At 42.0% G+C, this 15,459-nt stretch overlaps 1 protein-coding gene across 1 annotated transcript in view; it reads right to left on the reverse strand.

The window, feature by feature from the left end:
- Positions 1-15,459, reverse strand: part of LOC124799002 (Down syndrome cell adhesion molecule-like protein Dscam2) — a 126,932-nt gene that overhangs the window by 18,797 nt on the left and 92,676 nt on the right. The window contains exon 6 of the mRNA XM_047262538.1: positions 126-308. Within this exon, the coding sequence (XP_047118494.1) occupies positions 126-308 (183 nt within the window). The remainder of the gene's footprint in view (positions 1-125; positions 309-15,459) is intronic.

Here is a 15,459-nt window from a genome sequence, read left to right on the forward strand (position 1 = left end):
CAGAACCTATGTAGCTGAAGAGCAGGTACTCAGCTACTGCCAGAGTGCAACGACATAGACACGAAAAAAAGAAAAAGAAAACGGAAACACAAGCTCCGCTGTGACACGAGAGGGAAGAGGGGTACCTCCGAGGGTGAGCTCGGCGCTGCCCTGCGCGCTCTCGTCGCCGGAGCGCGCGACGCACTGGTACATGCCGCGATCGTGTTTGCCCACGGACTCGATGACCAGCACCTCCCCTCCGTGTAGCACGTTGACGCCGGCGCCCTCCGCCAGCGGGCGACCGTCCTTGAGCCAAGCCACGTGCAGGCTGCTGCCGTCGCCGCCGCCGCCGCGCACGGAACAATTGAAGGAGGCTCGCGCGCCAGCGTCCACCACCTGCGGGATTACAAACTCTGAAATGTGAATCAGGAAGCTGCCCTTTCCGGTGCTACAAACGAAAATGCAATGTATATTGTTGCTGTGGTCTTCATTCCGAAGACCGATTTGATGCAGCTCTGCATGCTACTCTATCCTGTGCAAGCCTCTTCGTCTCCGGAAACCTGTTGCAACCTACATCATTCTGAATGTGCTTAATCTCTTGGTCTCTCTCTACGATTTTCAACCCCACCCCACCTCCCCACACACACACACACACACGTCTCTCCAATACTAATTGGTTATCCCTTGATGTGTCAGAATAAGTCCTATCAACTGATCCCTTCTTTTAGTCAAGTTGTGCCACATATTTCTTGTCTCCCCAATTCTATTCATCATCTCCTCATTAGTTACGTGATACACTCATCTAATCGTCAGCATTCTTCTGTAGAATCACTTTCAAAAGCTTCTATTCGCTTCTTTTCTAAACTGTTTGTCGTCCATGTTTCACTTAGATACATACCTCTTAACTCTATATTCGATGTTCACAAATTTCTCTTCTTCAGATACGCTTTTGCTACGGTCGCAGGTTCGAATCCTGCCTCCGGCATGGATGTGTGTGATGTCCTTAGAGTAGTTAGGTTTAAGTAGTTCTATGTCTGGGGCACTGATGACCTCAGACGTCAAGTCCCATAGTGCTTAGAGCCATTTGAACCAATTGAACCAGAAACGCCATTCTTGCCATTGCCAGGCTACATTTTATACCATCTCTGCTTCGGCTATCATTAGTTATTTTGCTGCCCAAATAGCAAAGCTAAACTATTACTTTAAGTGTCTCGTTTCCTAATCTAAATACCTCACCATCGCCTGATTTAATTGGACTACATTCCCTTATCCTTTTTTTGCATTTGTTGATGTTCATTTTACATCCTGCTTTAAGACGCTATACATTTCGTTCAGCTGCACTTCCAATTAATTTGCTGTCTCTAACGGAATTACAATCTCATCTGCAAACCTCAAAGTTTTTAATTTCATCTCTCGGAACGCATATCACACTCATTTATTGCTGTTTTTCGTGGAACAGCGAGCCAGCTAACATTTGACAAGGACAAATATGGAATGATCGTGGGAGGACGAAAGAACGGTATTTGTAGTTACGTTGTTGCAGTCTTTAGCCAGGCTGGTTTCATACAGCTCTCAGCGTCAGTCTGTCCTGTGCAAGTCTCGCCATCTCTGAATAGCTACTGTTGATTACTGTCTTCATGTTGTTGTTGTTGTCTTCAGTCCAGACTCTGGTTTGATGCAGCTCTCCATGCTACTCTATGCTGTGCAAGCTTCTTCATCTCCCAGTACCTACTGCAACCTACATCCTTCTGAATCTGCTTAGTGTATTCATCTCTTAGTCTCCCTATACGAATTTTACCCCCCGCGCTGCCCTCCAATACTAAACTGGTGATCCCTAAATGCCTCAGAACATGTCCTACCAACCGATCCCATCTTATCGTCAAAATGTGCCACAAATTTCTCTTCTCCCCAATTCTATTCAATACCTCCTCATTAGTTACGTGATCTATCCATCTAAGCTTCAGCATCCTTTTGTAGCACCACATTTCGAAAGCTTCTATTTTCTTCTTGCTAAACTACTTATCGTCCATGTTTCACTTCCATACTGTCTTCATATTTACTACAATTTCCCCCTCTCCTTTCCTCTGTTACCAGACTGGCTATTCCTTGATGTCTCTGACCCCTCTTTTACACAAGTTGTACCATAAAGTCCTTTTCTTCCCCAAATCAGTCCAGTAGCGCCTCATTAGTTATTCGATGTACCCATCTAGTCTTCAGCATTCTAAGGTAGCACCACATTTTAAAAACTACCTTCTTGTCTGAACTTATCGCCCACGTCTCGCATGTCATTTCCGTACGAGGCTATGCTACAGACAAATATCTCCACAAAAACTTCCTAGCTCTTTAGATTTGTACTAGATGTTGACAAGTTCCTGTTTTCCGAAAATGGTGTTCGTGCTATAGCCAGAATCCTTGGGCTATCGTCGGTTACGTTGCTGCCCAAATAGCGAAACTCATCTATCATTTCCTTATATAATTTGACTACATTCCATTATCCTTCTTTTACTTTTGTTAATGTCCGTGTTATAACTTCTTTTCAAAGCACTTTCCGTTTCGTTCAACTGCTCTCCAAATAGTTTGCCGTGTCTGACAGAATTACAGTATCTTCGGCAAATCTTAGCTTTTATTTCTTCTGCTTGAACTTTAATTCCTTCTCCGAATTTCTCCAACGTTTCGCGAGTACTCCGTTCTTAGTGTACACATTGGGTAACATCGGGGATATGCTACAAATCCATCTCACTCCCATCTCAACTATTACTTACCTATCATGACCTTCGACCCTTATAACTGCAATCAGGTTTCAATACCATATGTATATAACCTTTCGCTCCCTGTATTTTATTCCTGCCGCCTTCAGTATTTCAAACTGTCTAGTCCAGTCAACATTGTCAAAGGCTTTCACTCAATGTACAATGGCTATAAATGTAGATTTACCTTTCTTCAGTCTACCTACTAGGGTGGGTATTACCTCGCGTATTCCACTGAAACCCTAACTGATCTTTCCCGAGGTTGATTTCCACCAGTTTTTCCATTCTTCTACAAATAATTCGCATTAATATTTCGCAAGCAAGATTTATTGAACCAGAGGTTCGGTAAATTTTTGAGACCATTACCCCTGAACGAGATCGTATAGAAACCAAAACCGTCAACTTAGTTTCGTATCTAAGTAAACTTTAGATTGGAAAAAAAGTTGTTTTAACCGTACTACTTTTAAAAAACAATACATACGGTTACATTAACGTCCAACAAATAAAACACAAATTTTGATAGGTGTTACGTTAAACCAGATACAATAAAAGGCATAATGTGGTTGGTAATGCTTATTTCTAAACAGTTTTTATTTTATTCAGTTTGTTCCGACCATGGTACATCACAAAACGTGTTCCAAATTAAGTCAGGTCCTTTGTTTTGTTTTCGTTGTCACTACAGTCCACTCTCATACCTGTAAGTTGGGACTAATGGAATCCGTATTCATACAGTTTTTTGATATAGTGGATAGTCGCCACCAATCTCCAAAAAAAGCGTCACGAAAATTTTGTATTCTTAGTCAAAAATATAACGCAACGGAAGTTATGTCTATTTGCAACTGAATTAATGTAATATATGTTTTTCCATGCACATTTCGCTACAATTTATTGTGACACACCCTCAGAAGCCTGTAGAATATGCATATTTACCTGCTGCTCATGCCATTTATTTAGCTGCACATGGACGTAATTTCAAGATCATGAATTTAGTATTACTATACTTTGTTCATCGTATGTTCAACACGGTTGTCAACGTTGCGCTGTGTATTTTCAGCGAAGAAAAGAGAAGAGCTGAACAGGCTACCAGCACTGTTTTTATGTCCAAGAAAAGAGAGACAGAGATAATAAAAGTTTACGCTGTAGTATTCTGAAGTCTAGTATGCGTTGGGCAAAAAATGGTTCAAATGGCTCTAAGCACTATGGGACTTAACATCTGAGATCATTAGTACCGTAGACTTAGAACTACTTAAAGCTAACTAACCTAAGGACATCACACACATCCATGCCAGGGGCAGGATTCGAACTTGAGACCGTAGCAGCCGCGTGGTTCCGGAATGAAGCGCCTAGAATCGCTCGACCACAGCGGCCGGTTGGGCACAAAACTGTGCCTCACCGTCGCAGAGCTGCGTCTGAAATGAGTCTTCGACATTGTCTCTTGGGTCCGTGACGTAGCATCTTGAATCTGGTGCTTGCGGAACAGTAATTCGCTGACGTTTTGAGTCCTACCCAAAATGAGATTCTGTGACTTGTTGCGGAAAATTGCCTGTGCGGTCACGAGGCAGCGACAAGCAAAAATCGTAGAGCAACGCCGTGCAGAATACAGCGTGACGTGTCACAACATCCCACATATTTCATAAATGGGTTTCTATTCGCAGATGCGGTGACCCGGTCACTGCCTGTATTCGCGTTGCAGCAGCAAAATTGGTCGACGTCATTCGTGGTTCAGATGCAACAGATGTTCAAAGTCATCGAATGACATTCGATAAAAATTTTCGAACTGCCTATTCTTGTCAGCAAGCTGTTCACTGAAAGTTTTGTTTCCTCCGTACAAAAAATGGTTCAAATGGCTCTGAGCACTATGGGACTTAACATCTGTGGTCATCAGTCCCCTAGAACTTAGAACTACTTAAACCTAACTAACCTAAGAACATCACACACATCCATGCCCGAGGCAGGATTCGAACCTGCGACCGTAGCAGTCGCGCGGTTCCGGACTGAGCGCCTAGAACCGCTAGACCACCGCGACCGGCCTCCGCCGTACATTGCCCTGCTTTTTAAAGCTGGTGTTGCCCACTGAAGAGTGCTTTTTCCTCTTTTTAAATGACTCGCTCCAGCTGCGATCCTGTAATGCACACAGACTGGGGCAGAACCACTACGCGCGGCGCTTCACAGCTTTGCGAACTTCTGCTCGTTGCGTCGCAACCCTGTCCGAACTGAACGCGTGCGTACACTTCGTATCCTTTGATGCGTCTGTCGGTTGAGTAGGACAGAATTAGATATCGGTTTGCGGTATTTTTTGTGGTGGAAGGCGTGGGTGGAGGAACAGAGAAGAATTGATCTCCCATTCCTCTAGCTGGCCTTGGTAAACAGGAAGTGTCAAAGGAGAGTTAAATATTGCAACATCTTACGTAAATTCATTGCACTTTCGTCAATTTTCAAGACACTTACCACCATACGGTGGCTTGTGGAGTGTATGTTTGTAGATGTAGACGTCCAGACAACAGGTTGAACGTATTCAGCGAGACGCTCTTTATGTGGATGCACCTGAACTACCCACATATTATTTGGTTCGTCAAATTTAAATTATCATAAGACTGGTAAAAGCGCAATGAAGTTAATAGTAAACTTGATTAAATTGGTTCTGGGGGAACAGACGAATCACCACGTAAAATACTCAAAATACAAAAACTATTAAATTTATAAAATAACTAGTGTTCCGGTGGTGTAATGGGCATAAGACGCAGTATGCTGAAATTTCGATAGCTTTACTACTGCAAATGCTTTATATAATGAATTGATAATACCACCAAAAGAATTTTTGATGAAGTCATCCCACCCAATGAAACCTGAGTATTTATGTTGATGTGGAAATCGACGAAACTGCAATGAATTTGTGAAGATTGTCAAAATATTGACCTTTCCCCTGACACTTCCTGTTTACCATGGCCGGTGAGAGTAGGGGAGGAAAACTCTACTCTGCTCCTCTCCCTCCCTCCTCCGCTGTTAGAAAAAAAGTCGCAAACCAATCTTGAATTCTTACCTTTAAAACCGACAGACGTGTCAGTTTTAGGCAAGCAGCAAGTAAGGGATATTCACCAGCAGCAAGTGTACCCAGGATGATGAAATCTCTGAAATATTTTATCATTCACCACGAAACTAATACTCTTACAGTTTACTACTCATCTCTGTAACCATGCATTGTATTTACGGCGGATCCAGCATCAAACGATTGATTTAATGAATCCTACTTCATGAGAGAAAAATACAGCAGCTATATGTGTTGTAATGATCGTGTTTGACAAAAAATTACTTTATAGAGAAGTTATTATTCAAAGTAACTGTGACAATGACTTCTTTATAAAGCAATTTTTTATATTTTTAAGTATTAATATTGTCAACTTGTATAACAGATATTTACGAAGTCAGGTATGTTGTAGAGCATGGCAACGGGCACTGTGCTCTAAAGGGAATCCCCAAAACAGCAAGTTCCAACGCGCCGGCTGGCAGGTTTTCCAGTTAAGCAGCTCACAGAACCCTCTGGCGTTCGGCCTTCCTTCCACGATTCATCGCGTGCGTGCGTGACGGGATTAGCGGTCTTTAAGAATCCCTGTTCCCTCCCGCAGCGGGAAGGTAATTCGACACGTCCCGAGCATGCGACGCTAAGACGGTAGGGCTCTTTACATTCTAGGGTTTCTTTTAATGGTAATTTGCGTTCCAGAATACCCACAAGTTCTACAAAAACGCCCACCCGGCGTAAAATTGTTATCCGAAAGTAAAAAGCCCTTTCAGTTTCTACGAATGATTTCATGTAGTGCTGCCCCCTACACCAAACTTACTAAGATGGTGACATTAAGGAAGCAGGACTGTGAATAAATGGGAACTCTTCTAACATGCGGTCAATAGAGCTCCACACATTTTGGACGAACATTCGTTAAAAGAACATAATTTTGACTGACGTCATACATTTTTTCTTCACTTTTAGTTATTCTACATTTCGGAAGCAATTTTAGATGAGGTACACAAAGCCATTCGATATATGAAGGAAAGATAGTCGCTTGGGATAATATCATTTCAGTACCAATGATTAAAGGTGGAGGCAAAGTAAAGAAATAGGAATTTGGAATTTATTTACTTAATGTCTGCGAAAGGAGGAAATTCCGCAAAAGTGACAAAACTGTTATTGCTGCAATTAGCATAACAATACTATGAGACGAAGCGGCCATTTGGATCACTTTAATAGCTTCTTTGATATCTTGATCACACATTTTATTATTTCCAAAATCACCTTACGCGTTTCGACATTCCGTCATTTTCAAAGGCTATAAAATACAACAAAAAACTAGTATCGAGAGATACGAACAACAACAACTTTGTGTTCTGCCTTACGGCACGTTATGTCATGGGGGACCTCTCTGAGGTCCACCGCATGAGCGTCTAGGGAGGTGATTCCAGTGGTGGTTTCCCGTTGCCTTCCACTGATGTTGATGAAATGATAATGAGTACAACACAACACCCAGTCCCTGACCGGAGAAAATCTCCTACCCAGCCAGGAATCGAAGCCGGGCCCCTTGGCGTGACAGACCGCCGCGCTGACCACTCAGATATCGTGCCGGACAAAACATATGAAAATATGTTACATTTCACCATTTATTAGAGACATAGTATAATGGGTAGAATATGGCTTTCTAGCTCACCGGTGATACGTCAATCACGTAAAAGTGTTCATTAGATACATTGTATATCCGTAACATTCTCAATTACGAGACAAAGTGCAAACTGCTACCAAGGAACAAATTGGAAGTCGACTGGACTAAACCGCTAGGCGGCGCCGGATACGTGCTACACGCTGCATTTGTTTTCTGCTGCGTTTTCATTGTTACATCGTATAAAACTACTTCATCAGTAAAGAATTCTTGGAAGACAGTTTAAAATGTTTTATAAAAGTATTTTTTTAAATAACAATGTGCCGCAACTCTTTTGAGTGGTCGAAAACAACACAGTGGAGGAGCACGCTGCATCGTTCTAGGGTACGTGAGCTCAGCATTCTGTTAACAAAGACCAGGAAGACCGCGTGAAATGATGCTGCTCCACGATAACGCCCACCCTCACTCTGCTAGACTGACAAAAGACACTATAAGGAGGTGGATTGGCAAGTCATTCCGCACCCACCTTTTTCACCTGGTCTTGGCCCTCAGAGTCGGCAGACTGTTGTAAATAATAAAGGAGGAAATATTATTGATGACTAAAATCTGTATGTGTATCTGTTGTGTTTATTTAACTTATGGAAAAACACTAAAAACTTATGCACCAACCCAATAGGACAGTATCGTGCAGTTTAATGTAGTGTCGTGCAGTCTAAATGAGCATATCTTCAGTTCAACCTCGCAAGTTTTCAACCTGAATTTTTTGTTTATTGCAGTTAAGCTTTCGAATGGCTGCATTATGAACTCTATCATTTCCTATGTAGCTATATTCTATTTTGCATATTCTAGTCCATATCTGACCCTTGGTTTTTTTCGCTCTACCGCTACTTCCAGTACCAAGTTCCTACAGTTGGATGCCATAGATTTCTTTCCTTACCTATTCCTTTTAGTATGTCTTTATTTAGTACTTTGTCGCTCCGATTAATTTTTAACACCATATTTCACCACATTTCAACTTTTTTCAGTGTCTTCTTCTCCTGAATTCCGAAATTTCAGTTCTCACTCCAATATAATGCTGTGCTTCCGACGTGTACTTCATTTGCATTTCAATATCTGATAGCGGTAGAGCTTTATTTATGGAAGAAACTTTTCTCCACCATGCAGATCTGCATCTGATATTATCTTCCTTGCCTCGGCCATTGTGTATTAGGTGCAATTTATCACAAATGAGAACTAGTTCCGATCACTTCATGATAATCATTGATCTGATTCATCAGGAACTGTGAAACCAATTTTTTAAATAAAAGAACAGAGTTATTAGCTATAAAATAAAAGAAACTGCACTGTAGTAAACTAACAACATTCAGTGTATCTAGAATTTTGCTCATGAAATGTTGTTACAATACTCCTACAGTGCTGTTGATTTTAATTTACGGCTAATGACCGTGTTCTTTTACAAAAAACTGACTTGCCACAAATCGTGATTAATCAGATCTAACTATGATCTTTAAGTGATCGAAGCTATTTATCATTCGCGACAAATTGCAACTGAGTTTCAACCCGCTGTTCATTATTACGTTATGGGCTTTGTGTGCACGTAACGTGCTTTGTAGTCTTGAATTTGATAGGATGTAGTCCAGTGGACATCTCTCTGTGTCTTCTGGTAATAACAATAATTTTTTTACGTTGTATTTATGGGAGAAGTTGTGCACAACAACAACAATAACAACAACAATGACAAACCTGTGGCGGAACTTTAAAAAAAGGCTCTCTCCTCTCTCATTCCTTCCACCGAGCCCATAATCTCTACTTCTCCTATTTTGCATTCCGTCCCCTATAATTGCGTTTCAATCACCTACAAAATTTTCCTCTTCTTTCACATATTTTATCGAATCTGTCTTTCCTCATAAACTGTCTCTATTTTCTCATTATCATCTTGTGCTGTGCTTCCCTAAGTCCATACGATGTTGGTTGGTGTTATCTTAATTTCAATCCTCAGAAGAATAAATCAGTAACTGTGTTGCTTTTTGTAACTCACTTTGTAACCCACATTTCTAATCATAATGTTGCCAACATCTGCTACACAAGTTATTACCTCTGTTGTTATTCCACTTAGCTGAAATCTCAGTTCTATTTCCGTATCACTTCACTAATGCCTACCAAGTCCAGCGTTAACCGCTTATTTCTGTTTTTAAGACCTCTATTTTCCCTACAGCATTCTGACTTACAGCATTATACGTTCCATTTTTTGAAGGTTAATCTCGTTACTAGAATGAGATTTTCACTCTGCAGCGGAGTGTGCGCTGATATGAAACTTCCTGGCAGATTAAAACTGTGTGCCGGACCGAGACTCGAGGTAATAACTTGTGTAGCAGATGTTGGCAACATTATGATAAGAAATGTGGGTTACAAGGTGAGTTACAAAAAGCAACACAGTTACTGATTTATTCTTCTGAGGATTTTAATTAAGGTAACACCAACCAAGTCGAATGGACTTAGGGAAGCACAGCACACGATGATAATGAGAAAATAGAGACAGTTTATGAGGAAAGACAGATTCGATAAAATATGTGAAAGAAGAAGAAAATTTTGTAGGTGATTGAAACGAGTCTCGGTCCGGCACACAGTTCTAATCTGCCAGGAAGTTTCAATCTCGTTTCTCTTTCTACTGGTAACCCTTTCCCGAGTAGTTGCCACCTGGAAATTTGGAATTTTTTGCATATGATGTAATCATGAGTTTATAATAGTATGTTTCCTATGGACGCATTCTACGTTTTAAGGCAGTGGTTACCACTGGCCTTTGCACTTCTTACTGTCAATAATTGCTGATTTTTACGCCTTTTGAGGCAGTTTTTCGCGTCAAGGGTAAGAGGGTGCTCTGAAATTCTATTGGATACTCCGTTCTCTTTTGACCAGGTGGTTGGGAGAATGAAGAGTTGCTTACCTTTATCAAAATCTGTGCAAGGCTGTGGTCGAACCCTGATCTAGTAGTCAAAAACGATATCCTTAGACCGCGGTTGCTGTGATCTGAAACTTGAAATTTTAGATCATCAGAATATTCTCTACATTCCAACATATTGGACGCACCTTCTACAAAACAGCACCCATCCTGCCCGCGGAATTATTCACGTATCTCTGTTCGAGCACCGGAGTCCTGAGTATGCATTTATATCGGGTTGGTGCATAAGTTTGTGTTTTTCCGTAAGTTTAATAAACACACCAGATACTCATAACAGAGACTTTAGTCATCAATAATATGTTCGCCTTCACTATTTACAGCAGCCCACCAATGCTGGGGTCACTTTTCGATTCCGCAACCGTAGAAATCACGTCGTTTTGAGGCGAAGAACTCATCGAGCCATGTCTGGAGCGCATTTTCATTCGGAAAGGAAGTTCCTTTGAAGGCTGCTCGGTAGAGAGCGGAAAAGTGAAAATCTGAAGGTGCACGGTCAGATAAATAAGGTGGGAGCGGAATGATTACCGAACTCAACTCTTGCGTAGTGTTTTTTGTCAGTCTAGCAGAATGCAGGAGGGCGTTATCGTGGAATAGCATCATTTCACGTGGACTTCGTGGTCATTGTTCTTGTAATGAGTCTGCAAGACGTCTCAGTTGTTGACAATAAACGTCAGCAATGATGGTTACACCTCGGGGAGGCAATTCGTTGTACATTACACCGTCGCTGTTCCACCAGACGCATAGCATTATCTTTCGTGTATGCGCAGAGATATTTGTATGGGGATTTAATGCTTTGTTTGATCTCAACCATTCCTTTCTTTTCCTTATGTTAGCATAAAGACACCGTTTCTTGTCACCAGTAACGATACACGACAGGGAAGTTCGGTGTTGTTAACCAGCTAATCTACGGCGTGCAAGCGTAGATGCACGTATGTTCACCTGCTGATTTTTGTGATTTTGCCTTACAGCATTTGGCACCCATACACCCGATTGCTTAACCTTCCTCATTGCATGCAAATATCGCACGACGGTGGGATGATCACAGTTCATCACATCTGCCTGTTCTCAAGTACGGTGACATGGTTCGTTGTGGATTAATACGATTAACAAATCTTCATCAAATTCCGAAGGTCTTCCTGAAAGTGGAGAATCACTGACGTCAAACGATCCTCCTCGTAACGAGAAAAGCATTTTCTTACCGTGCCCTGTCCTATGGCATCGTCGCCATACGTGGTGTAAATGTTTCTGGTTGCTTCCGTTGCTGTCACCCCTCTATTGAGATCAGAAAGAAGAATACGTCGGAAGTGTTTCGATTTCTCCACTTGGCACTCCGTATTCTAGAGTCCACAGCTCCATTCACTACCTCCATATGACGAAATGACAACGGTCAAACAGCGACCGTGAACTACAAATGATACATGATAGTTGAATAATAAACACGTAGTAGCAGGAATACCACACATGCAAAACAAAAACTCTGCTAACTTAAACACCAACGTAATAAATAGTAGAGAGATACTGGTGGAGTCGTTGAGCTGCGGCTGTTGTACAGAAATAGTAAACAGATCTTTAACAGTACCGCAGTGGTGTGCAAAAGTTAAGGATGAATGTAACTTTCAGGGGTGCGTTCGGCCCTGATTTAATTTGTGTTGATGACAATGCGCGACCGCGCCCAACTGCGCAGGTGGAGGAGGTTTTGGAACGAGGGAATATTGGGCGAATGGTCTGGCCTATCCGCTCCCCGGTATGGGAAGCTGTTGGATGGAACGCCCTGCCACAAGAACTCTTTGCTAACCTTGTGATCACCATGGGACCACGTTACAGAGCATGTACTGCCGTCGTGACGACCACACGCCCTGTTAAGAACCATGGCACTCCTTTTATAACGTCCAGGAGACCATCATGAATCGCGATAACTTTAGTGTAATTATTGTATTTGAATAAAAATGTCTTTTCTGTTCGTCTCGTTGTGTATTTCGTTCAGTTATCTTGCGTACTGCAGCAGTTTTTTCTATGTATGTTCCAAGTTTCTCTGGGCAGTGACACAACGTGCGAAAGTATTTTCGTCCTTAAGTTTTTCACACCAGCGTAGTTTCTTGATGTCTGAATCGTCAGTCATGTAAGTGTTATCTGTGACCGTACAACAAAAAGATAGTGATACTAGGTCTATCGCAATAATAGCTTGTCGTACTGCAAAATGGGAGGAACAGAAACACATACACGCTGATAAACGAAGACGCAGCTTTACTGAGGAATGCGCGATTATAAAATAGGGATCTTTAAGAACTGAAGTTGTTCGACGTGAGGATTTCCCACAAGTAGCCGAAAAAAGAGTGGTTGATTGTGGTCGTGGCGCCCTCACAAGGGACCGAGACGTACTAGGTAAAGTTTAGAGGTGTATGAGCGACTTCTGGCGAAGAAGTGTTGTGTATGCTGCTGAATGTAAACTGGTTGCATTCGACTATGTTGCATGCGTTTCCAAACACTATAAGACATAAATTTCATAGCCATTCCGCAAGTGTTGTGGGGAAATTGCCTGGAAAGCTCATATTGGACGTAAATCATTTTGGGGTATTTCCAAAATCAGAGTTTCAAGTGCTGGGCAGATTTCCTGAAGCCAGTAGGGATTGCATCGCTAGCTAGTGGGTTTTCTCCCCAAAACTATAGGGATTATGCTTCTTAAACGTACATGTGAACGAAGCTAGAAGAGATCACACGAAAGACATTTCCTAATCACCATGGTAACTGTGACTCTGAAGGAAAATTTAAAATCATAGAACCTGTCCGAAAGACCAGCATTTTCGAAAAGTGATACTTGATAAATTGGTGGCAGATTCAAATGGCTCTGAGCACTATGTGACTTAACTGCTGAGGTCATCAGTCCCCTAGAACTTAGAACTACTTAAACCTAACTAACCTAAGGACATCACACACATCCATGCCCGAGGCAGGATTCGAACCTGCGACCGTAGCGGTCGCGCGGTTCAAGACTGTAGCGCCTAGAACCGCTCGGCAACTCCGGCCGGCTTGGTGGCAGAGACAATGACTTGAATGTTACTGTAAGTTGGAGGCGAATTTTCCTAGTCGGGTAGTGTTTTAGTGATGTTGGGCCTCATCTAGAAAAGGACAGCTTTCGAAGGAATGTGAATAAGGCTAGGTGGTGGTGACAAAATCCAGAGCTGGCTTGAGTGAACATATTTTTATGGAATACATTAAAAGTATTCGCAGTTGCGAATAACGACAACCATCAACTCTAGAATGGATTGACGACAATGAAAATTTGTGCCGGACTGGAACTCGAACCCGGATTTCCAGCTGACGAGCGGTTGCCTTACCATTCGGACATCCGTGCACGAGCCACGGCCGGACCCAAACTTCCATATGTCGTCAACAATGCGTCTGCGACCTAGGCTCGTACCTCCATTGTGTATATTCCCGTACAGGTCAGAAGTTGTTTTTGAAAGTCTCTTTTCCGGTGTCATCAGAGAAATATGATATTTCAGGGCCTGTGTTATTCTGATTACGATGCAAAGGTCATGTGGACATGTATGAATGACCAAAGGAACAAGCACTGCGACGACTACAGCCGTTATGAAATACATCAAATGTATTCGCAATTGCGAATAAGGATAACCGTCAGTGGTAGAATGAATTTAATCGATTTTCAGACGGAGCAGTCAAAATATTTTTGAAACAGAAGAATCTAGTGGTAGCTGAGAGATTTTAGGGAGAATGCTACAACTGTTTAAGCTGTGACATTCATTTCACTGTGAGAGTAGTTGATATGGAAGAACTATTAACACCGTCTCGGCAGTATTGGCGAGGTTGGTGACCATAACTTCATTACTGAAACTACTAGCACAGTGCTAGAAGACGGATATGCTTTTGCGGCTGGAGTGGGTTTTCTGCTCGTGTCACTGGATCCTAATCCTCTTAATGAACGTCATAGGAAGTGCTGTGTACTGTATTTCATTGGGCGTAGGCGCTATAGCAATTTGCGTGCACGGGATTCTCTGACAACAAATATACGCTTGGGCCCGTGTATCACAAGAAATATCGTATCATTTTCATTTATTAACCCCATGATTGCTCTTACTCAGTAATCTTATTTCCAGCACAAATGTAAAATTTGAGACTTACACTTAAGACTTTAAATAGAAGATGAAAGGCTTTCTTGTCACTTTTATTTTATTTTGAACTGTAGGAGCAGTCGTAGTAGTAGATGCAGCAGTAGTGTAATCATTATTGCAAACATCTTTCATTCGTATTTTTAATGTTTTTAACCAGAGTTCTATGATTTTGTAGCGGGATGTTCTATGTTTGAGCAGCTTATATGGTCCACTGGAACTAGAAGAAAATAAATGTGCAGTAGCTAACGTTTTCGATGAAATGAAATGATTTTCACTATGTGTCAATGCCCGAGCTGAGAGACGCATTTGTTTGTTGCGAGTACGACCATGGTGTCATTAGTCACACTTTTCCTAAGTAGCATTTACAATGGGAAGCAGGGGAGCCTTGATTACCCATAGAGAATAAGATTCGTATGAAGTCTCATTGGTGGGGAATCATAGGATTGCACATATTGCCAACAGTTTAATCACAATGATTGCCGCAGCTCCTCTCAGCATGATAAAAAAAGCCGGCCGCGGTGGCCGTGCGGTTCTGGCGCTGCAGTCCGGAACCGCGGGACTGCTACGGTCGCAGGTTCGAATCCTGCCTCGGGCATGGGTGTGTGTGATGTCCTTAGGTTAGTTAGGTTTAGGTAGTTCTAAGTTCTAGGGGACTTATGACCTAAGATGTTGAGTCCCATAGTGCTCAGAGTCATTTGAACCATTGCCGCAGCCGTGTTAGGGTAATTCAGTAGTGTTCAAAATGCTGTCAATGATTTTTTAATGTAATGTATTTGAATCTCGACCACCAAAGAACTTACGAATGCATAAGTTGGGTCACCATCGTCACTAAGCATAAACATACGAGTATTTCAACGGAATACAGTATCGTAGCTGGATAATATCTAGAGTGATGAATGCGGACTGTAATACAACACATTGATGTTTATTAACTAAAAAAAACAAATAATCTGTGGTGTCACCGCCAGACACCATACTTGCTAGGTGGTAGCCTTTAAATCGGC

Source organism: Schistocerca piceifrons, chromosome 5 (assembly GCF_021461385.2).
Source record: "Schistocerca piceifrons isolate TAMUIC-IGC-003096 chromosome 5, iqSchPice1.1, whole genome shotgun sequence".
Lineage (NCBI taxonomy): Eukaryota > Metazoa > Arthropoda > Insecta > Orthoptera > Acrididae > Schistocerca > Schistocerca piceifrons.